Consider the following 27,924-nt stretch of genomic DNA (forward strand, 5'->3'; position numbering starts at 1 on the left):
AACACGTCCCTCCCAGGCACCCTCCTCCTCCTCCTCCACCCCTGTATGGGAGGTAGCAGGGATAACTCCAGGGCTGGATGCTCTGCAGAGAGGATGGGGCTGTGCGGGTGCATGCTGCTGGGGCTGCTCCTCTCCATAGGGGCATCTATCTGCTGGGGTGAGTGCCCCTGCTCTGACCCAGCTCTATGCCAGCCCATCACAGACACCAGGGACTTTGAGGTACAGTGTCTGTGTGTTACAATGTATCAGCTCTGTAGATGAGATACAATGTATCATGTAGTGTTATTTGTGTAACTTCCTGATTGTTAACCCTGTGATTGTGGGGGAGGTGCAGGGATGACGTTCATTTACTGTATGTCACATGCTTTATGTGATTTTCTCCGATTCTAGACATTTTTGACCTGCAGGTTTTAGCATAGTTGTTACAAGGAAGTAAACTTCTGTCTGCATGTAGCACCTATGGCCCTGTTTACATGCGGCAGATTTTCGGATGCAAATTTTGCACCCTTAATCCAGAGCAAAGTACTGTACAAAACCCCATTTACAAGCTGCATAAAAAATTCAGGTCCTACCATGTATCTGCCCCATGTAGCTGAACTCTTGAAAAGGACCTGTCTTCTATCCTGACATGTCTGTTTTAGTAAATACTTGCTTTCTCCATAACATAAAAAATGCTGGAGCATATTTTCTTAGAATTTGAATTGCGTTGGTCCTCTGTTATTCCTCCTGAAAATGAATTAATAAATTGATAACTAGGTGATGCCATTCCCCTTCCCTATAGGATGTCTCTGCGCAGTCTTACACAGTCTCCACTATTTGGACAGTGTCAGTGTGTAGAGATATAGTTACACGGTTAATACGGTTCAAAAAAGTCCATCAAATTCAACCAAGGGATAGGAGAGGACGTGAATTTTAGAAAAGGGAGTAAGACTCAGATTTCTACACATTTTCATCAGCATTAATGTCATTTACTTTTAAGAATTTATCTAAGCCCTTTTTAAAACCGTCCACTGTTCCTGCTGTGACCACGTCCTGAGGAAGTCTATTCCACAGATTCACAGTTTTGACGCTTCTGGAGACTGAACTTTTTCTTCTCCAGTCGGAGGCAGCGCCCCCTTGTCTTTTGAGTGCACTTATGTCTCTTCTCAAGACTAAATAAATGTAATTCTTTTAATCTTTCCTCATAACTAAGACCCTCCATGCCCCTTATCAGTTTAGTTGCTCTCCTCTGTACTTTTTCCAGCTGCAGTGCATCCTTTCTATGGACTGGTGCCCAGAACTGGACTGCATATTCCAGATGTATCACGGTCGGCGTGGCTATCACATACATGACACAGAGGGAGGGAACGAGGAAGGCCCTGCCCAAGTGAGAGGGAAGATGGTGACCCCTGACTCACCTGGCGGCTGGCACCTGGCTGCCCTGACGTCCCTAGACGGGTTCCTCACCCGTACGCCGATCACGTGCCTAAAGCCCTGGCTTTCCCTGAGCTGAGCCCTAGGTAGTGAACAGGGCGATGGGAACACTAGTCCGCACCACTAACTCTAAGGGAAAACACCAAGGGGAGGACAGACAACACAGACTCAACATATATTCCCAGGTGGGCGACAACAGGAGACAACAATAAGCCAAACAGGGATCCGGAGGGTAGCACACAGGAACGACAAGCAGGATTCACCACTCCAGTGGGTCAGTATAGATGTCCAGGCAGGAAGCTCTATAACTGGCAACTAGAGAAGTGAGAGGGGAGAATATAAGGAGGTAGGGAGTGGCAGACAAGAAACAGCTGAGGAGGAGAAGCTACGGATCCCTGAGAGAGACAAAAAGGATAGCAAGGCAAACACAGAAAACAATCACTAAAAAACAACGTGATCTTTAGATATAGAGCGCGCAGCCACCCGCTGCGACTTCCTGACCCCGGGTATAACGGAGTCAGACGTGGCTCTTGATACCCTCGTGACAGTACCCCCCCTTTCACGAGGGGCCTCCGGACACTCAGGACCAGGTCTCTCCGGATGAGAGGCATGGAAAGTCTGAATTAACCTGTTGGCATTTACCTCTGACGCTGGAACCCACATTCTTTCCTCGGGACCGTAACCCCTCCAATGCACCAGATACTGAAGAGAGCGGCGGACCCGACGAGAATCAACAATTCTGGCTATTTGAAACTCCAGATTACCAGCCACAATGACAGGAGGAGGTGGCAGCGGCGATGGTTCTAGAGGTGGAACATACTTCTTGAGTAACGATTTATGGAAGACGTTATGGATCTTAAAAGTCTGAGGTGGCTACAGGCGAAAAGCCACAGGGTTGATGACGGCTACTATTTTATAAGGACCAATGAACCTAGGACCCAGTTTCCAAGAAGGAACCTTCAACTTAATATTCCTAGTAGACAACCACACATAGTCATTCACTCCTAGGTCCGGACCTGGCGACCGTTTCTTATCGGCCATGCATTTATATTTACCACTCATCTTTTTCAAGTTAACTTGCACCTTCTGCCATACCGATGAAAGAGATGAAGAAAACCTTTCCTCTTCGGGAACCCCAGAAGACCCCCCCTCTTTGAAAGTACAAAATTGGGGATGAAAACCGTATGCACCAAGGAATGGTGACTTGCCAGTGGACTCCTGATAATGATTATTTATGGCAAACTCAGCTAACGGTAAATATGATGACCACAACTCTTGGTTTTCAGACACAAAACACCTTAAATATGTTTCTAGGTTTTGGTTGGTACGCTCAGTCTGTCCATTCGACTGAGGATGGAAAGCTGAGGAAAAGGACAAGTGAACCCCCAAACGGGAACAAAAAGCTTTCCAAAACTTAGAAATAAACTGGGTTCCCCGATCCGAAACCACATCGGAAGGGACCCCGTGAAGCTTCACGATTTCACTGATAAACACCAGAGCGAGAGTTTTAGCATTAGGAAGTGCGGGTAGCGCAATAAAGTGTACCATTTTGCTAAACCTGTCTACTACTACCAAGATAACTGTTTTACCCGCCGACAACGGTAAATCAGTGATGAAATCCATTGACAGATGTGTCCATGGCCTATTGGGGATGAAAAGTGGCAATAAAGACCCTGCTGGACGTGTATGAGAGACTTTCGCGCGTGCACAAGTAGAACAAGTAGACACGAAATCCATTACATCCTGACGCAACCTTGGCCACCAAAAACGACGAGATAAAAGCTCCAAGGTTGCTTTACTACCCGGGTGTCCAGCAAGTGCCGAATTATGATGTTCTTTTAATAATTCAAGACGCAGGTTTAACGGTACAAACAATTTCTCTGAGGGGCAAGAGGCCGGGAGTCCCCCTGAGCCTCTAACACCTTTCCCTCTAGAACAGAGTGTACAGCAGAGACAACCACTCCTCTTTGTAAAATAGGTACCGGATCACAAACATTACCCCCTCCAGGGAAACTACGAGATAATGCGTCTGCCTTGGTATTTTTTGACCCAGGACGATAGGTGATTACAAAGTTAAATCTGGTAAAGAATAGCGACCACCTAGCTTGTCTAGGGGTGAGACGCTTAGCCGATTCTAGGTACAGAAGGTTCTTGTGATCCGTAATCACCGTGACGGGGTGGATTGCTCCCTCTAAGAAGTGACGCCACTCTTCAAGCGCCAGTTTAATCACCAACAGTTCCCTATTTCCAATATCATAATTCTTCTCCGCAGAAGATAATTTTTTGGAAAAGAAAGCGCAAGGACGCCATTTGCCAGGAGACGGACCCTGAGACAATACAGCTCCCACTCCCACCTCTGACGCATCTACCTCGACAATAAAAGGCTGGGAGACATCAGGTTGAATTAGAACAGGTGCCGAGGTAAACCTCTCCTTTAGAGAGGAAAATGCATCTTTAGCGGCGACAGACCATTTGGAAAAATCCGTCCCCTTCCTAGTCATGTCGGTAAGGGGTTTAACGATCACTGAATAATTTTTAATGAACTTTCTATAGAAATTAGCGAAACCCAAAAAACGTTGTAGGGCTTTAAGGTTCTCAGGAAGATCCCAATCTAAAATTGCCTGGACCTTCCCAGGATCCATGCGGAAACCTGAAGCAGATAATAGATATCCCAGGAACTGTAATTCCTGAACAGCGAAGACACATTTTTCAATTTTCGCATATAATTTATTCGTCCGTAGGACCTGCAGTACTTGCCTGACATGCACCTCATGTGTTTTCAGATCAGCCGAATAAATTAAGATATCATCTAGGTATATGACTACAAACCTGCCGATGAGATGACTAAAAATATCATTAACGAAATGTTGGAAGACAGCAGGGGCATTGGTCAGACCGAAAGGCATAACTAGATTTTCATAATGCCCCTCAGGGGTGTTAAAAGCTGTCTTCCACTCATCCCCTTCCCTGATACGAATCAGATTGTAGGCCCCCCTAAGATCAAGTTTGGAGAACCACTTAGCACCCGCAATCTGATTAAAAAGGTCAGGAATGAGAGGAAGAGGGTATGGGTCACGGATGGTTATCTGGTTTAACTCACGGAAATCTAAGCAAGGACGCAGGCCCCCATCTTTCTTTTTAACAAAGAAAAACCCTGCAGCCACGGGTGAAGAAGAGGGTCTGATGTGTCCCTTAGCCAGACTCTCGGAGATATAATCTTTCATGGCTTGTCTCTCGGGACCCGAAAGATTATACAACCTGGGCTTGGGTAATTTTGCCCCGGGAATCAGGTTAACCGGGCAATCATAAGGACGATGAGGTGGTAGTTTCTGACAACCCTTTTCAGAAAAAACGTCCTCAAAGTCCGAAATAAATGTAGGTAGGGAAGCTATGGAGGCGATTAAGCAATTGTTATTTAAGCAATTCTCTCTGCAATGCTCACTCCACTCCAATATCTCCCTGGCCTGCCAATCCACCACTGGATTGTGCGCTACCAACCAGGGAAGACCCAATACCACCGGAGAGGGAAGGCCCTCCAAAACATAACGTGAAAGACACTCATTATGGTGGTCCCCTACCCGAAGGTGTAAATTACGAACAATGTGGGTGAGGTTTCTCTGAGACATAGGAGCAGAATCTATAGCGAATACGGGAATAGGTCTCTGCAGCGTACAGAGAGACAAACCCATAGTGCGGGCAAAATGGGCATCAATCAAGTTTACCCCTGCTCCACTGTCTAGAAAAACAGAAATAGACTCCGTCTTAACACCAAAAACAATGACCGCTGGTAACACAAATTGAGATGTTCGTATGGAGGAAACCTGACATCCTCCGCACAGCCCAGGGTTAGTAGTTTTCCGACGGTCCTTTGTTTTTGAGAAAGGAGGGACAGACATTAATGAAATGACCCCTCCCCCCACAGAAAAAACAAGCCCCCCCCCTACGGCGAACCTCGGGAGGACGGACCTGACGAGAAGTTCCGCCTAGCTGCATAGGCTCATCTAAGTCAGTACAGGCTGACTGTTGCTTGGGAGAGGCAACCAATTGCTCCGGAATTTTCGATCTCTCCCTAAGACGTCTATCTATTCTGATAGAGAGGGACATAACAGCATCAAGGGAAAGGGGGGTCTCATACAGCGCCAGTGCATCCTTAACCCTTTCAGATAACCCAGAGCAGAACTGACTCCTGAGAGCCGGGTCGTTCCACTGAGTATCCGTAGCCCACCTACGGAACTCTGAGCAATATTCCTCTGCTGACCGATCTCCCTGTAGGAGTCTCCGTAACTTCGACTCAGCCAGGGCGACTCGGTCAGGGTCATCATATATGAGACCCAAAGCCCCAAAAAATCCCTCCACTGACCGAAGAGCCTGAGAACCAGGGGGTAACGAGAACGCCCAGGATTGCGGATCCCCCTGAAGCAGGGAAATGACAATCCCTACCCGCTGTTCTTCATGACCTGAGGAGTAAGGGCGCAACTTAAAATATAACTTGCAGGCCTCACGGAACGTCGCAAATTTGTCCCTTCCCCCAGAAAATCTGTCGGGAAGAGCAACCTTGGGTTCAGTGACAACCTGGTTACCCATAGCAACCGCTGGGGGTGCGGTCTGCTGCATTTGCTGCTGTTGTTGGAGAACAGACACCTTCAATCCTGCCACCTCCAAAGACAGGCTTTGAAGCTGTTCTGCCAAGGCATCAATAGGATCCATATTGGATTCTAAGTAGAGAGAGAGAAAAAAACAACAAATAAAAAATTATATAATTTTTTTTTTTTTCTCAAAAAGTAAGGGCCAGTTATAATATCACGGTCGGCGTGGCTATCACATACGTGACACAGAGGGAGGGAACGAGGAAGGCCCTGCCCAAGTGAGAGGGAAGATGGTGACCCCTGACTCACCTGGCGGCTGGCACCTGGCTGCCCTGACGTCCCTAGACGGGTTCCTCACCCGTACGCCGATCACGTGCCTAAAGCCCTGGCTTTCCCTGAGCTGAGCCCTAGGTAGTGAACAGGGCGATGGGAACACTAGTCCGCACCACTAACTCTAAGGGAAAACACCAAGGGGAGGACAGACAACACAGACTCAACACATATTCCCAGGTGGGCGACAACAGGAGACAACAATAAGCCCAACAGGGATCCGGAGGGTAGCACACAGGAACGACAAGCAGGATTCACCACTCCAGTGGGTCAGTATAGATGTCCAGGCAGGAAGCTCTATAACTGGCAACTAGAGAAGTGAGAGGGGAGAATATAAGGAGGTTGGGAGTGGCAGACAAGAAACAGCTGAGGAGGAGAAGCTACGGATCCCTGAGAGAGACAAAAAGGATAGCAAGGCAAACACAGAAAACAATCACTAAAAAACAACGTGATCTTTAGATATAGAGCGCGCAGCCACCCGCTGCGACTTCCTGACCCCGGGTATAACGGAGTCAGACGTGGCTCTTGATACCCTCGTGACAAGATGAGGCCGCACCAGCGCTTTGTAAAGTGATAATATTACATCCCTGCCCCGCGAGTCCAGGCCTCGTTTAATACATGACAATAGCCTGCTAGGCTTAGAAGCAGCTGACATTATATGGTATTAATTAACCTACCATCTACAAGGACACCCAAATCCTTCTCTACAAGTGACTCTCCCAGTGTTACATCCCGCTAGGACAGTGATGGCGAACCTTTTAGAGAACGAGTGCCCAAACTGCAACCCAAAAGCCACTTATTTATCGGAAAGTGCCAACAAGACAATTTAACCTGAATAGTGAAAAATACTAGCCAAGATAAGCTGTGCAGGCGTGGCTTAACACAGGCCCCAGTAAAATGAATTCCCCCATTGGCACCCCCTGGTAGTAAAAATGTCCCATTAGTGGTCCCCAGTATTAATAATGTCTCGGTAGTGGGCCCCAGTATTAATAAGGCCCTACTTAGCGACCTCAAGTATTAATAAGGCCCCATTAGTGGCCCCCAGTATTAATAAGGCCCCATTAGTGTCCCCCAGTATTAATAAGGCCCCATTAGTGTCCCCCAGTATTAATAATGCCCCATTAGTGGCCCCCCAGTATTAATAATGCCCTATTAGTGGCCTCCAGTATTAAAAAGGCCCCATAAGTGGCCCCCAATATTAATAAGGCCCCATTAGTGGCCCCAGTATTAATAATGCCGCATTAGTGGCCCCCAGTATTAATAATGCCCCAGTAGTGGCCATGGTATTATTAAGGCCCCCATTAGTGGCCCCCAGTATTAATAATGCCCCAATAGTGGCCACAGTATTATTAGAGCCCCCATTAGTAGCCCCCAGTATTAATAAGGCTCTATTAATGGCCCCCAGTAAAATTAATGCCCCCATTAGTGGCCCCCAGTATTAATAATGCCCCAGTAGTGGCCACAGTATTATTAGAGCCCCCATTAGTAGCCCCCAGTATTAATAAGGCTCCATTAATGGCCCCCAGTAAAATGAATGCCCCCATTAGTGCCCCCTTAGTATAATTTTTCCTCCATTAGTGGCTCCCAGTTTTAATAAGGCCCCCATTAGAGGCCACAGTATTATTAATGCTCCCTTCCCCACTCTTTTTGTTGCAAAATTCCATTTGATCGCACCACGTGGAACGCTCACTGGATTCGCAGGACAGGACGTACACTCCAGCATGATGATGTTTTGCAAGTCCTGCTTCTTCCAGTCAAGGCTGCGAAAACATCAGCACGCTGGAGCGCAGGTCCTGTCCTGGCAGCCAATGAGCAGCGAGTGTTCCCCACGGCGCAATCAAATGAATGAGGGGAGTTTTATTTAATTATACAGAAGAGGGGGACAAAAGTTGTACTAATGAGCGCTCCACAATGGAAGCACAGGTGGCAACCCTACGCACGGCCCACACAGAGCCACGTGCCCACAGAGAGAGCTCAGAGTGCCCCCGCCGACACGCGTGCCATAGGTTTGCCACCACTGCCCTAGGACATACGATGCACAGAGATTATTACTACCCAGATGCAGAACTTTACATTTATCCACATTGAACCTCAAGTTGATGCCCAATCACTCAGAGTAATATGCCTGATTGATTTTAATTTATTCCCGTATTTCCAGTAGGAATAACAGAACATCAGTTTTCTGAAGTAAGACACTCTATAATGACTTTATAGGAAATTCAAGCATAAGAGTGTATTTGCATGAATAATTTTTTAGGTATTTTTGACATGTTTTTGTAATTTTGCAATAAAATGATTTCTGTAAATATACTTAAAGGGGTTATCCAAGACTATTAAATGCCCCCCATATGCCCACGCCCCTCACAATGAATATACTTACCTGGCTCCCCGCTCCCTGCGCTGCTCCAAAGTGCTCGGGTGCTCTGGCCGAACACATCCGGAGGCTCAGGTGCTCTACCAAGCGCCCGAGCACAATGAAAGTCAATAGGAGAACCTAAGCATTAAACCAGGGACCCCCTGTTCTAAAGAGGAAAGGGTATCTGCGATAAAAATTCACGATTACAATATTCGCGATCTACACTACTCTTGTCATAAGACTATGAATCCAATAAATGGCGCTGTTCATTTATTTAGTGTTGATGGCGAATATTCTAATAGTGAATTTTTATCGCAAATTTTCCATGCAAATAGTGTTTCAGATTCAGCTAATTTGCATATTACTATGATTATGCAAATTAGTTTACATGACAAAACTGTACAGAAAGGTTATTGAATATTATGTTAGGACACCCTAATGATAATGATCTAGGTGCGCAGGTCCACCCAAGCCATCCAACTGATATGAAGCAACTTTGAGGCTTACTGGCTCTCAGTCAAACGAGAGCTGGTTTTGAATGTCTCATAGTGCACAAGACTTGCGTTTTTGTTTTCCAGTATTGAGTTCTGTCCCAGGAGCTCAGTATTGGAAAAAAACTGATCAGTTTTATCCTAATGCATTCTGAATGGAGAGCATTCTGATCAGGATGCATCAGTTAAGTGCCTCTTATGTTTTTTGGATGGAGAAAATACCGCAGCATGCTGCAGTTTTCTCTCTGGCCAAAAATACTCAACACATGCCGGATCCGGCATTAATTTACATTGAAGTGTATTAGTGCCGGATCTGGCATTAAGTATTCTGGCAAAACGGATTCGCAGACCTTTAAAAATGCAAAAAAATTAATACCGGATCCGTTTTTTCAGATGACACCAGAGAGACGGATCCGGTATTTCAGGTCCGAAGCAGTGCAAAAGGGAATAAATAGCTTGGAAGGTGTAGAACAAAGTTGAGTCCAGACTTGGTAAATGGTTGAACAGTCACTTTACTTGTAATAAATGATAATCCATACAGTTTCCAGACTTTATCTTGGTCTCCAATATGTTTCAGCAGACAAATGGCAGGCAAACACTCTCTCTGCAAACAAACTTCTGTCTGCTGTTCCTCTAGGGAGTAGCTCTCTTAGCTCCGCTATGTTAGTCTCTTACTGTAGATAATCCTAGGAACTTCTTGTCCTGGCTTTGCGTACCTCAAGCTCTAGCTTTAGCTTGGAATTAGGCAATGCAAGCCCAGGAGAGGACAAGCAACCATGGGCCTCTGGGCCTAGCAGAGCAAGCAGCACTCTGCTGGCCTGGACACAGCCTGGACTCTCCCTTAGGAGGGTGGACTAGAACTCCTCACTAACACTCAACTCCTCCTCTCCTCCTCTTCCCTCTAGAGGGAGAGAGAGAATGGACAATCCAGTCCATTCCCAGCAACTAGCACTGCCAAGTGTTTCTGCCACCTTGTGGTAGACCAGGCAAATTGCATGAACATTAGACAGTTACAGGAATAAATATGCACAGTGTGAAGGACAAGATACAAATGCAATTGATGACATGAATTAGCACATAGGAGACCGTAGCAAGGTGCCAAAAGGAGTGGAAATGGCAATCAGGGACATTACAATTACGGATTCCTTGCTCATATTATAGTCTATGGGTCTGTGAAAACCATGGACACAACAAGTATGTCATCTGTGTTTGGTCCATGCTTTTCATTGAGAATTGGTAGAAGAGGCTCTGGAATCTAATTTTAAGCCTAGCAGTGTACATGGACCAAATACGGATCCTTCATCTTCACAGATGAACCACTGACCATCTTTTCACAGATGTCATCACAGATATGGACGTGCAAAAAAGGCCTAAAAGACCATTCAGGAAAGCTAACAGGTCAATCGCTAGTAAAATAAATAAACTGCAAAAAAATGTGACTCCTATGTAAATGTATGAACTAGTCACATTATAAGCAAGTGCTAAATGTGATATATCTGTTTTCAGGTCTATGTATTTCATGTTAGAGGGGACAACTGGAAGAATTATGTCTGGGCCCACGTCACCACAGTCGCCCTGTTTGCCCCATATGACCCAGAACTCATGTGCTTTGCACACTCCAAAGGGGCAAGATATGTTCTAACAGGTAAGTTTGTGTTACTATTAGGATGTGCATAAAAAATAACCAATTAGGCTTATATATGTGTTTGTTAAAAGGGGTGTTCCACCCTTAAATAAACAGCAGGTGGCGCTATACAGATAGATTTTATTAAATAACTCAGTGGCAATGCAAAATTTTTAATCACATGCAATTATAGAAGTATTAAGTTCCCAGGGGCTGGTTTGCAAAATATAGAATGTTTTATAATAGGCCAACTCTTAAGGCGCACAGTTGTTAGTGTCAGTGGTACAGACTTTGAATGGATTTGCAGGGTGTATATAAACTCCTAGTAGCCATAGTTTTGTGGTTGGGGAGAACGGGGTTTCCAGAATCTCCCATTCTGAATTTCAGTGGGACTCCTAGCGGTCAGACCCAGACTGATCCAGCATTCTTTATCAAGCCATTGGATAAATGCTTTATTCCTGAATACTCCATTTAACAGATTAAGTAAAGTGCAGTATGTTGACGTATCAAAAAAGAGGGAAAAAACAAAACAGCACAGCTTTTGTCCATGGGCAGAGTCTTGTAATGCAACGCAGTCTTTCCCAAGTGAATTCGGCTATGCTTCATTATCAGGCCCAGCCCATCGACGAGGCCGGAGCAGTGGTCACAGTCTGCCTAAAATGGCAGCACTGCAGGGTTAAAAGGTAGTGCCCTGCCCTGACCAACGCAGTTATGGGGAAGGTCCTCTTAACGACTGACAAATGGACAAGTGCTTTTGGCCAGGGACGCTACATTTCCCTAACGGCACACTGGGTGAACGTTGTGGAGGCCAGGAGCGAGTCAAACCCTGGGATGGCACAGGTGCAACTGACGCCAAGGATTGCAGGTCCTACTTCCATCAGGGTTTCCGCCGCCACCTACGTTAGTGGCTGCAAGCCCCCTTCTCCTCCTCCGCCTCCTCCACTTCCACCTCTGAATTCTCATCTTGCATCACCAGTCAGCCATCAGACAGTAGCTGGAAGCAGTGTAGCACTGCAGTGGGGAAGTGGCAACAGGCCGTGCTGAAACTGATCTGCTTAGGTGACAAACAGCACACCGCCGCAGAACTGTGGCAGGGTATGAGGGACCAGACTGAGCTGTGGCTCTCTCCACTCAACCTACAACCATGCATGGTTGTGTCTGATAATGGGCGTAACTTGGTGGCGACCTTGGAGCTCGGCAAGCTCACACACATACCATGCCTAGCCCACGTGTTCAACCTAGTGGTTCAGCGGTTTCTCAAAACCTACCCCAATTTGCCTGAGCTACTGGTGAAGGTGCACCACGTGTGTGCCCATTTTCGCAAGTCATCGACAGCTTCCGCCGTTCTGGCAATGCTTGCAATTGCCAGCTCACCGACTGTTGTGCGACGTGAGCACGCGCTGGAACTCCATGTTCCACATGTTGGCCAGGGTTTGTGTGCAGCAGAGGGCAGTAGTGGAATACCAGCTGCAACATGGTCGTCGCCTTTCCAGTCAGCTTCCGCTCTTCACAACCGAGCAGTGGGCATGGATGTCTGACCTCTGTGAGGTTTTACGCAACTTTGAGGAATCAACACAGATGGTGAGCGGCGATAACGCTATTATCAGCGTAACAATCCCACTTCTGTGTCTACTGAAACGCTCGCTGCTCACAATGAAGGCCGACGCTTTGCATGTGGAAGAGGTGGAAATGGGGGAGGAAAGAACACAGGGTGATAGCCAGACCACCCTCAGCTCGTCTTCTCAGCACAAATTGGAGGATGAGGAGGAGCAGGAGACGGTTGCCTCCGCTACAGAGGGTAGTACCCACAGCAGGTTTATTCCATCTGTTCAGCGTGGATGGGCCAAAGAGGAGGATGAAGAGATTGAGAGTCATCCTCCTAATGAGGACAGTGAAGTCTTGTCTGTTGGGACTCTGGCACACATGGCTGACTTTATGTTAGGCTGCCTTTCCCGTGACCCTCGCGTTATACGCATTTTGGCCAACACCGATTACTGGTTGTTCACCCTTCTCGACCCCCGCTACAAAGAGCACTTCTCATCTCTCATTCCTGTGGTGGAGAGGACGAGCAAAATGGTGCATACCAGAAGGTGGAAAAATTGCTCCAAAAATTTCCAGCTAACAACTCTGGCTGCAGAGTAGGCTGTTCTTTGGCTATGGAGGAGGGAAAACTAGGGGAACACACAGCAGTTCCAACAGAGGCAGGGCAACACTCTCCAAGGCCTGGGACAGTTTTATGACACCCAGCCAGCACCCTCAGCCTGATGCGAGGCCTAGTGTCACAAGGAGGGAAAAATTTTGGAAGATGGTGAAGGAGTACATAGCAGACCGTGTCAGCATCCTCAGTGATCCCTGTGTCCCTTACAACTATTGGGTGTCCAAGCTGGACATGTGGCACGAACTGGCGCTCTACACCTTGGAAGTGCTGGCCTGCCCTGCCGCCAGCGTTTTGTCAGAGCGGGTATTTAGTGCTGCTGGGGGCATAATAACTGATAAGCGCATCCGACTGTCAACTGAAAATGCTGACAGGTTGACTCTTAGCAAAATGAACAAGGCCTGGATTGCCCCTGACTTCTCTACTCCACCAGAGGAAAGCGGCCGAACATAAGGGCACTTTAAATGTGGCTTTTATGGTGTATTGAATACACTGTATTCCCATGCACCCCCTTCCACCACTAAAAAGGGTATATGGTTCAATCGCCCTTTTCTCGTCCTCCTCCTTCATCATATCAACATGCTTATTAGGATGCCCTCGCTACTAATGTTTTAGAGGGTCAGATCAGCAGCAGGCCCTCACCCATAATGTTTTAGAGGGTCACCAGCAAGTCCTAACCCATAATGTTTTTTGAGGGTCACCAGCAGGCCCTCGCCCATAATGTTTTAGATGGTCAGCTCAGCAGCAGGCCCTCACCCACAACATTTTTTAGATGGTCAGCTCGGCAGCAGGCCCTCGCCCCAAATTATTTAGATGGTCAGCTTGGCAGCAGGCCCTCACCCCTAATGTTTTAGATGGTCAGATCAGCAGCAGGCCCTCACCCCTAATGTTTTAGATGGTCAGATCAGCAGCAGGCCCTCGCCCCTAATGTTTTAGAGGGTCAACAGAAGGCCATCAATCATAATTTTTCAAGTCTGTGTATGATGCCCTCCTTTATGTGTAATAAAGGGTGTATTGGAGTGCCGGTTCCTCGTAATTTTTGGCAGCCCTTTCACTTAGTGCATAGGATTTATGAGTGTAGGAGTCCCACTACATGAACAATTGTACCACAATGTGAATGAGGCCCTCCATTATGTGATATACAGGTAGTATCGGAGTGCGTCTTGCTTGTAATGTTTGGCAGCACTTGCACTTTATATACAAGTAAATATACAGGAAAGAAGGTTTATAACAATTTTTCCTCTAAAATAGATATTTTTTTCCTTTGGTTTTGTGCGTATTATTGTCAGTCTGTAAAAGTGGCGCACTACTCTAAGATGCATCCAGACATCTCCCCATGCTGTTCCCGAACCATTTCAGTGGTGTTTCCATCAATATCTGACCTTTTCCTATAAACCAGACATCCTCCCCTCTTCAGAGCAGGGGCTGCCTGGTTTAATGCTCGGGTTCTCCCATTGACTTCCATTGTACTCGGTAAAGCACCCGAGCATCCCGGGGTGTTCGACCCGAGCACCCGAACACCCGAGCACTTTGGTGCTCGACCAACACTATTAAAAGGTTTTTCCACACTTGAGATCTAGGGCTTATACCCACGACCATACTTGCTCAGTGCCCGCGCTGCAGACCACAAAGCACGGGCACTGGCAGTGTGCACTCCGCTTGCGGATGCGAAACCATTGACTTGAATGGGTCAGCGATCTGCAACATGCTGAACATGTTCTATCTTTTTTTTGTGCGGAGGCATGGATCAGAAGCCCACTAAAGCACTTTATAGTGCTTCCGTGGGTTTCCGATCCGTGCCTCCCTCACCACAAAAAAGAAAGGTGAAGCCCTATCTTTAGTCGTATCTGGCGGATGCAGACTTATTAAAGTCAATGGGCCCGCATCCATGATATGGAGGGCATACAGCCAGTGCCCGTATATTGTGCAAGTACGCTCGTGGGCATGAGCCCTAATAAATGTCATCATTGCTAAGACCCGCAATGTCTAATATTGAAGGGGTCCCAGGGTTCCCATTCTTCCTCAGGGCACAACCCCTTTGATTAGAAGCATGATCGAGGACTGAGAAGTTTGGCCAAGCACATGTTCTACTGCTCCGGATAAAGTCTGAGGCTGATGGAGACAGACGGGTAAAGCACTGGTTGTTGCTGTGTCATGAAGCGTCACTTCTGGAACCTGAGGAAGGGGCCCTAGAGCCCAGAAACACACTCTTCACTCAATAAACACATAATCATTCATAATCCTTAGAGTGTCTCATCGCTCATCCCTGAGCCTACAAGGTCCTGTACTACAGTCTGCGACCCCTGTGTCCCAAGCTTCACTCTACTGCAGCTCAGCCTCATTCATTTCACACAGGCTGCAGTACCAGGCACACGTATGGATGTGCCACTGTGTCTGGGACAACTTGGCAGGAGCCGCAGGACTTCAGCAAGTCCTCAACCTCTCTGTCCTGCTGATCAATGGGGTTCCCAGATCATTTTGACTGGCTGGGCCAGTTCACAAGACACGCTTAAAAAAAATCAGTGTGGAATTTAAACGTTTTTTATGCGGCTTTTTTACACTTTTTTTTTTTTTTAACCAATGGGTATTCACTTCAATACAAAGCTGGATTTCAGCTTGAGGTTCTTTACCTGGATCTGTGTGGAAAATTCACAAAAACCGAATGGGCTTATATGAAGCTGTTTTTTTCTGCTTCAAATTCATTTCAGTGGGAGATTCAGTGTTGATTCTGCCCCAAGACAGGGCGTGCTGCTTTTTTTCCCCATGTGTAAAAAAAATGAAATTAATGTGCGGCTTTTTTGAGCCATTTTTGGAGCTTATTTTAAGGCAGAAATGCTCCAAAATCAGCCCCAAAAATCACTGTGTGAACTGGCCCAAGTGAATCTATTCCATACTGAAAAACGATGCAAAATTTGCTTCAGGATTCCTTGAGGTTTTAGGATGAGGTTTTTAACATTTATTTTTTTATTATTAACACCAAAATCCACATAATAAAAAAGCAAAAAAATAATAATAACTCTGCTCTAAAGTAATTTTCTACCTCCATCTTTGTTTCACAGGAGACTTTCCACTGAAGGATATTGTGGATTCAGACAAGAGGTCAGCCTGGATAGCACAGAAGGTGAAGCTAGCAAAGGCTCAATATATGGATGGCATTAATCTGGATATAGAACAACCGGTGTTGCCCGATAGCCCCGAGTATTACGCTTTGACTGCGCTGGTGAAGGAAACCGCTGAGACTTTCCATAGAGAGATCCCTGGGTCACAGGTGAGGATTCACATACAGTAAGTTGGTGATTATCATGTTTTTACATACATATTAGTCTGAATTCACATCACCGTTATTTTTTTGTTCTTCTGATCCGTCAGAAGCACAGAAAAATGAAGAAAAAAAACGGATCCTGTAAAGAAAAAAAAAAAACACATCTTGTGCATTAGTTAGGCACATTTGGCATCGGTTTGAGCGATTTCCGCCTGAGATCCTTTTTTTTTAGACGGGGGAAAAAAAAGTCCAGCATGCAGTTTTTTTTCTGTCTAAAATAATAAATCTCTGATGGAAATGGCTCAAACAGACGCCAAATGTTCATAACTGATGAGCGGGATCGTTTTTTTTTACAGAATTTATTTCTTCATTTTTCTGTTCTTCTGAGATGATGTGATGTGAACTCCTAAAAGTTGTCATAGATTTTTCATCTAGGCCTCATTCAAAGCTCTGTGATGACATCATAGACCTCATGCACACAACAGTTGTTTTTTGCGTCCGCAAATTGTGCGTCCATCAAAAAAAACGGATGCGGCATCTGTTTTTTTTGGATGATCCGTTTTTTTCCACAGATCCCTTGTAATAAATGCCTATCCTTGTCCGCAAATGTGAAAAAAGTAGGGCATGCGCTATTTTTTTTGCTGAAGGGAAACACGGACAACAGACGCGGAACACAAACGGATGAACTATCAGCATTTTTATGCTGACCCATTGAAATGAATGGGTCCTCATTCTATCTGCAAAAAAAAACGGAACGGAGGCCGAGAAAAACAACTGTCGTGTGCATGAAACCCGAGGCCTTAAAGGGTACGTCCGCTTTTTGAAGACCATTTTAGAGTTTACATCCATATAGACATAAACTGCATAAAAAGTTATGTATTGATGTCATTAGTTACTGTAGCCCAGAGCTGCATTCATAGTTCTGCTATCTGTCATTGGGGACCATCAACAAGCTTGTTGCCTTTAAAGGGACACCCCCATCAGAAAGAATTTTTTTTTTTTTTTGGGGGGGGGGGGTTTCACACAGTTCTCATAGAAAACTTTTTTTTTTTCAGCTAAGCTCCTAAAATACAGCACAGCAGGACAAACGGTTTTCCCTGCAGCAGATTCCCGTACAGTGCTCTGTGCAGAAACTAAACTCTTTAAGGGGGTTGGCAACTGCTTTAAAGGGGGTGGCCCAAAATGACAACACAGAATAGGTGATAAGTGTCTGATCAGTGGGGGTCTGACCTTTGGGACACCAAAGAACAGGGTTGTCATTTGAATGGTGCGTTGGATGAACACGCTTGCTGCTGCCCCATTGAAATTCTATGGGAGATAGATGCCCGAGATGGAAGGGCACTTTGGTATTCGCATAGAGAAGAATGGAGCAGCAGTGTGCATGTTCAACCACTGCTGTAGTCATACAAGGGTAAGTGTCCCAGACGTCAGACCCCCACTGATCAGACACTTAAAGTTTCATTCATTCTGGGAATACTCCTTTAATTGTAACTCAAGATCAACATCTCCTAAACATGAGTGTAAATTTAAAGGGCATCTGTCAGCAGTTTTGTACCTATGACACTGGCTGACCTGTGACATGTGCACTTGGCAGCTGAAGGCATCTGCGTTAGTCCCATGTTCATATGTGCCCGCAATTAAGTTTTAATATATGCAAATGAGCCTCCAGGAGCAACAGGGGCGTTGTTGTTACACCTAGAGGCTCAGCCATACATTTTACCTGTAGCGACCACTTCTGGGGAAATATGGCAAACCTTTCAAATGCCTGGCCAGTCTACATGGACCCCTCAATGATGCCCATGACGTAACAGAAATGTAAACTTCCTGCAAATCCGCTGCTACTTGTGCAGTAAGCCGGATTGGGACAGATGCACACTGGCGCAAAATTAATAGTTTTTAGTTTGTGACGCCAATTGCAGCTTGCGCAGGTACTGTAACAGGGCCCTTTAAGATGTAATAAGCTCACGTACCAGGTGAGGAATGCCAGAGGGGGATAATGTCTCTGTATAGCAGATATGGTAGTGTCAACGGTGTCTCCTACTTTGGTACGGCTGGACTCCTGAATCCTGGCTCACATGCAATAAATTGAGTGCTGTTAGTAGGAGTAATTGAGGAATGAATGTAATCCAGACAGGAAATATGGGTGCAGCATAAATCCATACAAGTTACAGCAATAGTCCTTTAGGTCCCAGCAGGTATTGGCAATATGTGGCAGGAATCAATATCTATTCTGCTTCTATTCATATGCCTAGTAGATCTGGCAGGTATTTATCTTCTGCTCTGTCCGTGGTCTGCTTGGTGTGGGCCTGAGTAGCTGAAGGAGGTATTTGGCTTCTCCTGGTCTCTGGATTAAACACTTACAGTTCTGCTCGCAGGGTATGGCTTCCTGGAGATCTGGAGGTGGCTGCTTGCTTGTCAACCAGCACTGAGGTAGATGACTCAGGCTGGGAAGAGGGATCCTGGGGCCTCAGCCGAGGCCTGGATCCTAGGTTGGGATCCCTGTGTCTGGGAGCTCCAGCTAACACAGCCTTCCCCAAGAGGGGGGCTGGTGCACACTGGATCTAACTGGTTTCTTCCCTCCCTATGAGGCAGGATGTGGGAACATTCCACTCCTCCTCAAAGAGGGGGGGAGCTAGGTTGGAATGAACTATTCCAATCTAGCAATACTAAACTGGCTAAGATCCTGTTACATACTGCTGCCACCTGCTGGTGTACATGGAAAATTACAGCAATAATATGAAACATGCATAGAAAATACATATAATAGAAAATGCAATGTTAGACTACACAAGATGACAATACATATGCACCTGACATGTTGCAGCGGCGAAACAGAAGTTTAGTGACATACTTCAGGATGTTACACTTGCACTGCAACATTAGGATATTGCAGGTTATGACTTCCCCACAGTGTATGATTTCTACATTTTTCTCCTTATTCCTATAACCCTTTTTATTCTCATTTTCCGTATTCACACTGTTCTAGGTGACCTTCGATGTTCCTTGGTCTCCTAAATACATCGACCTCCGTTGCTACAACTATACGGGCATAGCAGACCTGTGCGACTTCTTGTTTGTGATGTCCTATGATGAGCAATCCCAGATCTGGTTTGACTGTATCGCTTCAGCAAACGCACCATTTAACCAAACCGTAACTGGTCAGTATTCAGTGACTGAGATTTAATGGGGTACATATTACATCGGTCTTTCATGCTAAAAATTATTTTTAAGTCTGCGCCTGGTACATGTGCTGTGGAAGTAGCAAGACTGGGAAAACTGGGTGACAGCCCTCGTGGAAGCTGCAATGAAAACCATAATGGTGAAAGCCAAAAATCACAGCCTAAACAAAAAGGGACAACCAAGGACTTCACTGATAATTATGAAATACTTTGCATAACGTATGTATATATGGGAGGAAAGGGATCCAAATGAGCTCTTCGCAAGCTCTGCCTCTAATGCCACCAGATGTAAGGCAGCTATCCTATAAGTCAATGTTCAGCTCATTAACTAAGCCTTGAGACATGACTTGGATATTAAATAAGCCAGCCTCTCATCTGCAGACAGCTGTATGTATATATAACACAGTGTTTTTTGCCAATGAAATCTTGGTGCAGACACCGCACCAAAATTCTACCAACAGCCACTTAGTGTTTTCCTCCCATTGTTTTCAATGGGAGGTAGCTCCGAAGACTGCAGGGCAGCGGTTTAAAGCCGCGACCGCTCCATGAAGGGACACGTCCCTTCTTGGCACGGTGTGCAGACAGCCACCTCTTGAAACCACAGCTACTTTCTGCTCACAGCTTGGCTACATTCAATGGAGCGAAGCCATGAGCATGTCCACTGCCTTAACAACCACAGCTGAAACATTCTGATTTCTGCTGCGGTATACGCGGCAGATTTTGACAGCATTCATGTGACTGGTCCCTTAAGCTGGTGCAACATGCCGGACCGTAGGGGCAATATGTGAGGTGACGGTGTTCCGAATGGGTGTAGTAGTTGTACTCACTTTTCTGTAGCTTCCCTGCAGTGGAGAGTAAGACAGCACTAAATCCTCCGGGGCACTCTCTGTTACAGGGAACACCATCCAGATGGTGGTTGAGGTGCCCTTGATGGTAATGGGTGTAAGGTGCTTTGGCGGCTGGGCCCCTGTGTTCGTGATGCCAGCACTGTTAGGTGCAATGAGGAGATGGGATGGAATGATAAGAGAGGCAGTGGTTGAAACAAACAGGAACTGTCTTGTAATAAATATACTTGATAATTCCTCAGGCCTATGTTAAAAGCTGAGAACTTTGCCAATATCTTCCAGTCAGGAACGTATCGGAGCCCCTCATGCACCACGTCACGGTGTCTCAGCACGCATGGGGTCCTACCACTCAACTGCCCTGTGGTGTGTGAACAGGGTCTGAATCAGTGCTAGAAATCAACTCACAGCCAGGCTCTCACATGCCTCCATAGATGATTTCTAGCACTGTTCGGACCCTGTTCACACACCACAGGGAGTTTAGTGGTAGGACCCCATGCGTGCTGAGACACCGTGACGTGGTGCATGAGGGGCTCCGATACGTTCCTGACTGGAAGATATTGGCAAAGTTGTCCGCTTTTAACATCGGCCTGAGGAATTAGCTAGTGTTGTCAGTTGCGTATCATTTTGGTGCATTTTTTGCAGTGATTTGTGTACGTATATTTTTTCATCTGCACAGTGTATCATTTTGTGTAAGATGTTCTTGTGGTGCATGCGGTCCGCCCCAGCATCCTCCATTGTACGCATTTTTTGCTGGGGATTGCCGTTGTCGGCGGACCGCATGCGGAGGAATTGCTCACCCGGTTATAGACACGCCACAGTGTCTGGGTTTGAAGCATTTTCACCCGTTTAGGCCACTTTTTTCAGTGAGTTTCTTGTAATAAATATCATCAATTAGCAGCACTTTGTCATAAATACAGATGGTAAAGCTGTAAATTCTCATGCCAGGCTCAGTGAGGCGGTGTCTATAGGTTTCAGCTCCACTGGGTAGAAATGATGATCTTACTCGTACTTAGTTCCTGATCTTGCTTTTGTTACTCAGCCTTTCAATAGTGGTTTGGATCCTCTGTAAGTAAATATTCTGACAGATGGCCTTTCTGTCCGTGGCTATGGTGGGCAGCTTGAAGCTTATAATCTCTCCACCAAATGCAAAGGTGACCAAAGCCTGATAAACAGCAGTTATCTTCCTTTGTCTATTTCCTATAGTTCAGTAATCCAGCAACCCAAGGGCGGTCTCCCTTATGGCAGGCAAAACTCTCTGCTCCATTCTTTGAAGAGGTTGCAATAGATTCAGCAATTATCCCACTAGTCCAGGGGTGCACAACCTGCGGCCCTCGATACCATTCTGTGCGGCCCCCAATCATCTGGTAACAGACATGTATGTCTATGTCTTGTGGCTGCTCACATGTATCTTTCATGTATTTTCCCATTAGATGGGAGTACTAGAAGTGTGACTAGACATTTATGATATATACTGTATTCAATATGCCATAAAAATAGTATTTCAGTTGGTAATACCCCTTTAACCGCTTGCCGCCACTGTAACGCCGATAGGGAATACCCCCTAAATTTAGTTAGCCCAAAATGTCAAAAAAGGGGTATTCCGCTGAAGAGTACCTTTAGGATTTCACAGGGCATTTTTACGCATTTGGATTCCAAACTACTTCTCATGCTTTAGGGCCCCTAAAATGCCAGGGCAGTATAAATACCCCACAAGTGACCCCATTTTAGAAAGAAGACACCCCAAGTTATTCCGACAGGGGTATGGTGAGTTCATGTAAAATTTTATTTTTTGTCACAAGATAGTGGAATATGAGACTTTGTAAGAAAAAATAAAATAAAAAATAAAAATCAATTTCCGCTAACTTGTGCCAAAAAAAATATCTTCTATGAACTCGCCATGCCCCTCACGGAATACCTTGGGGTGTCTTCTTTGCAAAATAGGGTCACTTGTGGGGTATTTATACTGCCCTGGCATTTTAGGGGCCCTAAAGCGTGAGAAGTAGTTTGGAATCCAAATGCGTAAAAATGCCCTGTGAAATCCTAAAGGTACTCATTGGAATTTGGGCCCCTTTGCGCACCTAGGCTGCAAAAAAGTGTCACACATGTGGTATCGCCGTACTCAGGAGAAGTAGGGCAATGTGTTTTGGGGTGTATTTTTACATATTTCTCACACACAGTATGGGTATATCTCTGTAAATGAAAACTTTTTAAAAAAAATTATACAAAGTTGTCAATTTACAGAGATATTTCTCTCACCCAGCATGGGTATATGTAAAAATACACCCCAAAACACATTGCCCTACTTCTGAGTACGGCGATACCACATGTGTGACACTTTATTGCAGCCTAGGTGCGTAAAGGGGCCGAAAGTCCAACGAGTACCTTTAGGCTTTACAGGGTTGCTCACAATTTAGCCCGCCCAAAATGCCAGAACAGTAAACACACCCCACAAATGACCCCATTTCGGAAAGTAGACACCCCAAGGTATTCATTGAGGGGGATAGTGAGTCCGTGGAAGATTTATTTATTTTTTTGCCAGAAGTTAGCAGAAATGGAAACTTTATTATTTATTTTTTTTCCTCAGAAAGTGTCATTTTCCGCTAACTTGTGAAAAAAAATTAAATCATACATAAACTCACCATGCCCCTCCGCGAATACTTTGGGGTGTCTTCTTTCTAAAATGGGGTCATTTGGGGGGTATTTATACTATCCTGGCATTCTAGCACCTCAAGAAACATGACAGGTGCTCAGAAAGTCAGAGCTGCTTCAAAATGCGGAAATTCACATTTTTGTACCATAGTTTGTAAACGCTATAACTTTTGCGCAAACCATTAAATATACACTTATTTGATTTTTTTTTATCAAAGACATGTAGCACAATAAATTCTGACACAAACTTGTATAGAAATGTAATTATATTTGAACAATTTTACCAGAAAAAGTTAAAAATACACTTTATTTGAGAAAATTGCGGTCTATTTTGATTAATATCAGAAAAACGAAAAATCTCAGCAGCAATCAAATACCACCAAAAGAAAGCTGTATTTGTGAGAAGAAAAGGAGGTAAAATTCATTTGGGTGCCAAGTTGCATGACCGAGCAATAAACAGTGAAAATTGTGAAGTGCCGATTTGTAAAAAAGGGCCTGGTCACTAGGGGGGTATAAACCTGTGGTCCTTAAGTGGTTAAGTTTTATTTTCGGCCCTTGGAATTGGTTCAGGCTCTGAACATGGCCGCCAACCAGAAAAGGTTGTGCACCCGTCTAGTCCCTGGAAGGGTTCCTAGTAGGGGTGTTACAGTTAAGGATCCGTAAATCCTAGTCTTGGACTACATGGGCTGAAGTAGCTTCACTCTCTGGGGCAAGGCCTAACTCCTCACTCCTAATCTCCCATTTCTAATCTCCTCCAATAACTTCCTGTGTGCTGACCTATATAAATTGCGTGAGGGTGACACCTAGTGTTGGGGGTGTGTAGTGTGTCTGGATTTTTTTTTTACTTTTGCAGGTGTGTGTTGCACTGCGACCAACAATGATTAGATCCAATGCTGCACGACACATGTCACTGTACTGCTCACTAGTGGAATAATTATTTAATTGCATGCAATAAACCATCAGACCACTATTCCTGAATGTAAACCGAGGCTGCCATGGATGGCCATATAGGCACCTTCGTAGATTCTGTCAAGAAATGCAGGACAAAGAGTCCAGCCAGCCGGATCACATGGTGGAACCCCAAAGGACACCGTTTGTGTCTGTCATGTGATAGATTTCGCACTTCCCTTATTCTCGTTGCTCTGCTTCTATGATGGAGCAGATAAATGGAAATACAAGCACTAATGTGAATGCGGCCTAAAGAGAAGCTGTGCGATGAGGGTAAAAATCTGACTGTTATCATATTTCACCAGTGAGTTTCAATCTTTTGCAGGTTACGAGCAGTTTATTAATATCAGCATCAATCCTAAGAAACTTGTGATGGGCGTCCCCTGGTACGGTTATGACTTTACCTGTCTTCAACTAACAGAGGTATTACTGTCACTTTTTTTTTATTTTTTTTTATTTTTTTTATGAGCCTTTATTCTGAAGGTCAGACCCTCCCAACAGAGGACCTGCCATTGTGCCCAGATGCTGACACAATAATTGGGGTCCTCCTGACCACAACAGGAGCAGTCAGGTACCACCTGTGAAGCCGCTCACGTTCTGATGCAGTGTATTATTAACGTGTAGAACAATCAATGGCGAGATACAACGTTACTCTTTTTTTGTTTGCTTGTTTTTATCACATATACAAAATTTCCCCCTGAATCTATGCAGAACTCATATTCGCCATATTAGAATCGCAATCCATCCATGAACAGTCCAAGACTCTGATAGGATCTCAAGAAGAACTACAAGGATCACACAGAGACCATGCATGATGCAATGCTTGCTATGTTTTGGGGGCTCCGCCCTCTTTCTCAAGAATCTCGGCAGACGAGGAACCCCCCCTCCCCCCAAAATGTCACAGGCCTGGCCTCACACTCTGTCTCCTCGTGTAGCATCTAGAGGTGGTCCTTGTGGTGCTTCTCAGGATCCTTTATGGATTGCGAGTCTAATATGGTGAATATTTCTTCTATGTTTGGATTGTACACGGCAAGATATGTGACTAAGAAACAAAATGAGAAATTTTCTATCCTGCGATATATTTGTGTGGGCCGGGAGACCCGTAATGAAGTCACCATATACCTAAAGATAAGCCGCAACTGGCTACTGATTATTCTGTTACATTGTATTATTAGACATATATAACGATACTTAGTAATCATTAGGATGAATTCTGTTTTTATCGCTTTATCCCTATCAGAATAATAAATGCAAAGTAGAAAGCAAGCCATTTCGAGGGGCCGAGTGCAGCGATGCCGTGGGCCGTCAGGTGGCGTACAGCACCATCATGAAGCAGGTCAACACTTCAGTGAGTGGCAGGTTATGGGATGATGTCCAGAAAGCTCCTTTCTATAACTACAAGGTTTGTGGAGAGTCTTACCCATTGTACACTGCTCAAAAAAATAAAGGGAACACTTAAACAACACAATGTAACTTCAAGTCAATCACACTTCTGTGAAATCAAACTGTCCACTTAGGAAGCAACACTGAGTGACAATCAATTTCACATGCTGTTGTGCAAATGGGATAGACAACAGGTGGAAATTATAGGCAATTAGCAAGACACCCCCAATAAAGGAGTGGTTCTGCAGGTGGTGACCACAGACCACTTCTCAGTTCCTATGCTTCCTGGCTGATGTTTTGGTCACTTTTGAATGCTGGCGGTGCTTTCACTCTAGTGGTAGCATGAGACGGAGTCTACAACCAACACAAGTGGCTCAGGTAGTGCAGCTTATCCAGGATGGCACATCAATGCGAGCTGTGGCAAGAAGGTTTGCTGTGTCTGTCAGCGTAGTGTCCAGAGCATGGAGGCGCTACCAGGAGACAGGCCAGTACATCAGGAGACGTGGAGGAGGCCGTAGGAGGGCAACAACCCAGCAGCAGGACCGCTACCTCCGCCTTTGTGCAAGGAGGAACAGGAGGAGCACTGCCAGAGCCCTGCAAAATGACCTCCAGCAGGCCACAAATGTGCATGTGTCTGCTCAAACGGTCAGAAACAGACTCCAAGAGTGTGATATGAGGGCCCGACGTCCACAGGTGGGGGGTTGAGCTTACAGCCCAACACCGTGCAGGACGTTTGGCATTTGCCAGAGAACACCAATATTGGCAAATTCGCCACTGGCGCCATGTGCTCTTCACAGATGAAAGCAGGTTCACACTGAGCACATGTGACAGACGTGACAGAGTCTTGAGACGCCGTGGAGAACGTTCTGCTGCCTGCAACATCCTCCAGCATGACCGGTTTGGCATTGGGTCAGTAATGGTGTGGGGTGGCATTTCTTTGGAGGGCCGCACAGCCCTCCATGTGCTCGCCAGAGGTAGCCTGACTGCCATTAGGTACCGAGATGAGATCCTCAGACCCCTTGTTAGACCATATGCTGGTGCGGTTGGCCCTGGGTTCCTCCTAATGCAAGACAATGCTAGACCTCATGTGGCTGGAGTGTGTCAGCAGTTCCTGCAAGACGAAGGCATTGATGCTATGGACTGGCCCGCCCGTTCCCCAGACCTGAATCCAATTGAGCACATCCGGGACATCATGTCTCGCTCTATCCACCAACGTCACGTTGCACCACAGACTGTCCAGGAGTTGGCAGATGCTTTAGTCCAGGTCTGGGAAGAGATCCCTCAGGAGACCGTCCGCCACCTCATCAGGAGCATGCACAGGCGTTGTAGGGAGGTCATACAGGCACGTGGAGGCCACACACACTACTGAGCCTCATTTTGACTTGTTTTAAGGACATTACATCAAAGTTGGATCAGCCTGTAGTGTGTTTTTCCACTATAATTTAGAGGGTGACTCCAAATCCAGACCTTCATGGGTAGAAAAATTTGATTTCCATTTTTTTATTTTTGTGTGATTTTGTTGTCAGCACATTCAACTATGTAAAGAACAAAGTATTTCAGAAGAATATTTAATTAACTCAGATCTAGGATATGTTATTTTTGTGTTCCCTTTATTTTTTTGAGCAGTGTATTTTCCTACCATCCTGTATATTGATGACTGGCCTGAAACGCGTCTTTTTGTTTCAACAGGACAAACGAGGAAATATCCATCAGGTTTGGTACGATGATCCGCAGAGTATTTCTTTGAAGGCTGCGTACATTAAGAAACTTGGTCTCAGAGGCATTGGTATGTGGCATGGAGATCTGCTGGATTATACCGATGATCCTATAGCCCAACAACAGACTGCAGACATGTGGAAAGCCTTACTACCATAATGGCTCTCTAGTGGCCTGGTCTTTTCTGCTGGGAAATATGGAGCCTTACTGGTGGTGCATAAACGGCAATTCTGAAAGGGTTGTAAAAGAGTGAAATATTACAAAAAACGCGTATTTCTTGAGATTGCTATGTACGCGTCTCTGACCATACCAGTGTAACTTGAAATTATTGGTGCCAGATGTCATGGGGTGGTTTTTTAGGCTACTCTTAAAATCCCCTGCATAGATAAATGACTGGCTGCCTGCCTACACAGCCACCACCAGAGGGAGCACAGGAGCTTACTGAATACCATGTATAAATTAAACTAAATAAATAAAGGGGGGGGGGGAATAAAATTAGACTTTATTAAAAATTGTAAACCAACGTATTTGTGCAGCCTTGAGTTTAGTCTGATCAGTGGGGATCACCAATCACGAGAAGGGATTTCCTGAGCAACTGGAGTGATGGTTGTGCACGTGTGCTGCCACTCCATTCCTGTCTATTGTGTCCAGAGGACTTCTTTAAAGAATGGCTTAATAAACTTCAGCAACATTTTGAAATTAAACACTAGTTTATTTAGATCATCCTCACATCAATGCAAAATCCAATGCAAGGGTTTCTAAATTGTTGCATATATTTGCTATTATTTTCTCTGTTCCACTTTGTTTCCTTTATGACAACTTTGCTTATTAAAATGCGTGACTAGAAAATGATCTGTGTTGTATATTTTTACTGACATCTCAAGCAAATCCAAGTATTGTAGTGGGGGACTTCTGATGACCCTCAGATCGCTGCTTTCATTCCTTTCATGTCAACCTTTCCATGGGCAGATTTTCGGGAACAACCGA

General features: G+C 45.5%; 1 protein-coding gene across 1 annotated transcript; it reads left to right on the forward strand.

Moving 5' to 3' along the window:
• The first annotated feature begins 68 nt into the window (after nucleotides 1–68).
• CTBS (chitobiase) lies at nucleotides 69–27,786 on the forward strand. Its single transcript, XM_040407936.1, has 7 exons — nucleotides 69–219; nucleotides 10,683–10,821; nucleotides 16,015–16,223; nucleotides 19,204–19,375; nucleotides 24,164–24,261; nucleotides 25,079–25,240; nucleotides 26,911–27,786. The coding sequence occupies exons 1-7, from the start codon at nucleotides 94–96 to the stop codon at nucleotides 27,094–27,096; spliced, it is 1,092 nt and encodes a 363-aa protein (XP_040263870.1). The 5' UTR covers nucleotides 69–93; the 3' UTR covers nucleotides 27,097–27,786.
• The last annotated feature ends 138 nt before the right edge of the window (nucleotides 27,787–27,924 follow it).

The sequence above is a fragment of the Bufo bufo genome, chromosome 9 (assembly GCF_905171765.1).
Source record: "Bufo bufo chromosome 9, aBufBuf1.1, whole genome shotgun sequence".
Lineage (NCBI taxonomy): Eukaryota > Metazoa > Chordata > Amphibia > Anura > Bufonidae > Bufo > Bufo bufo.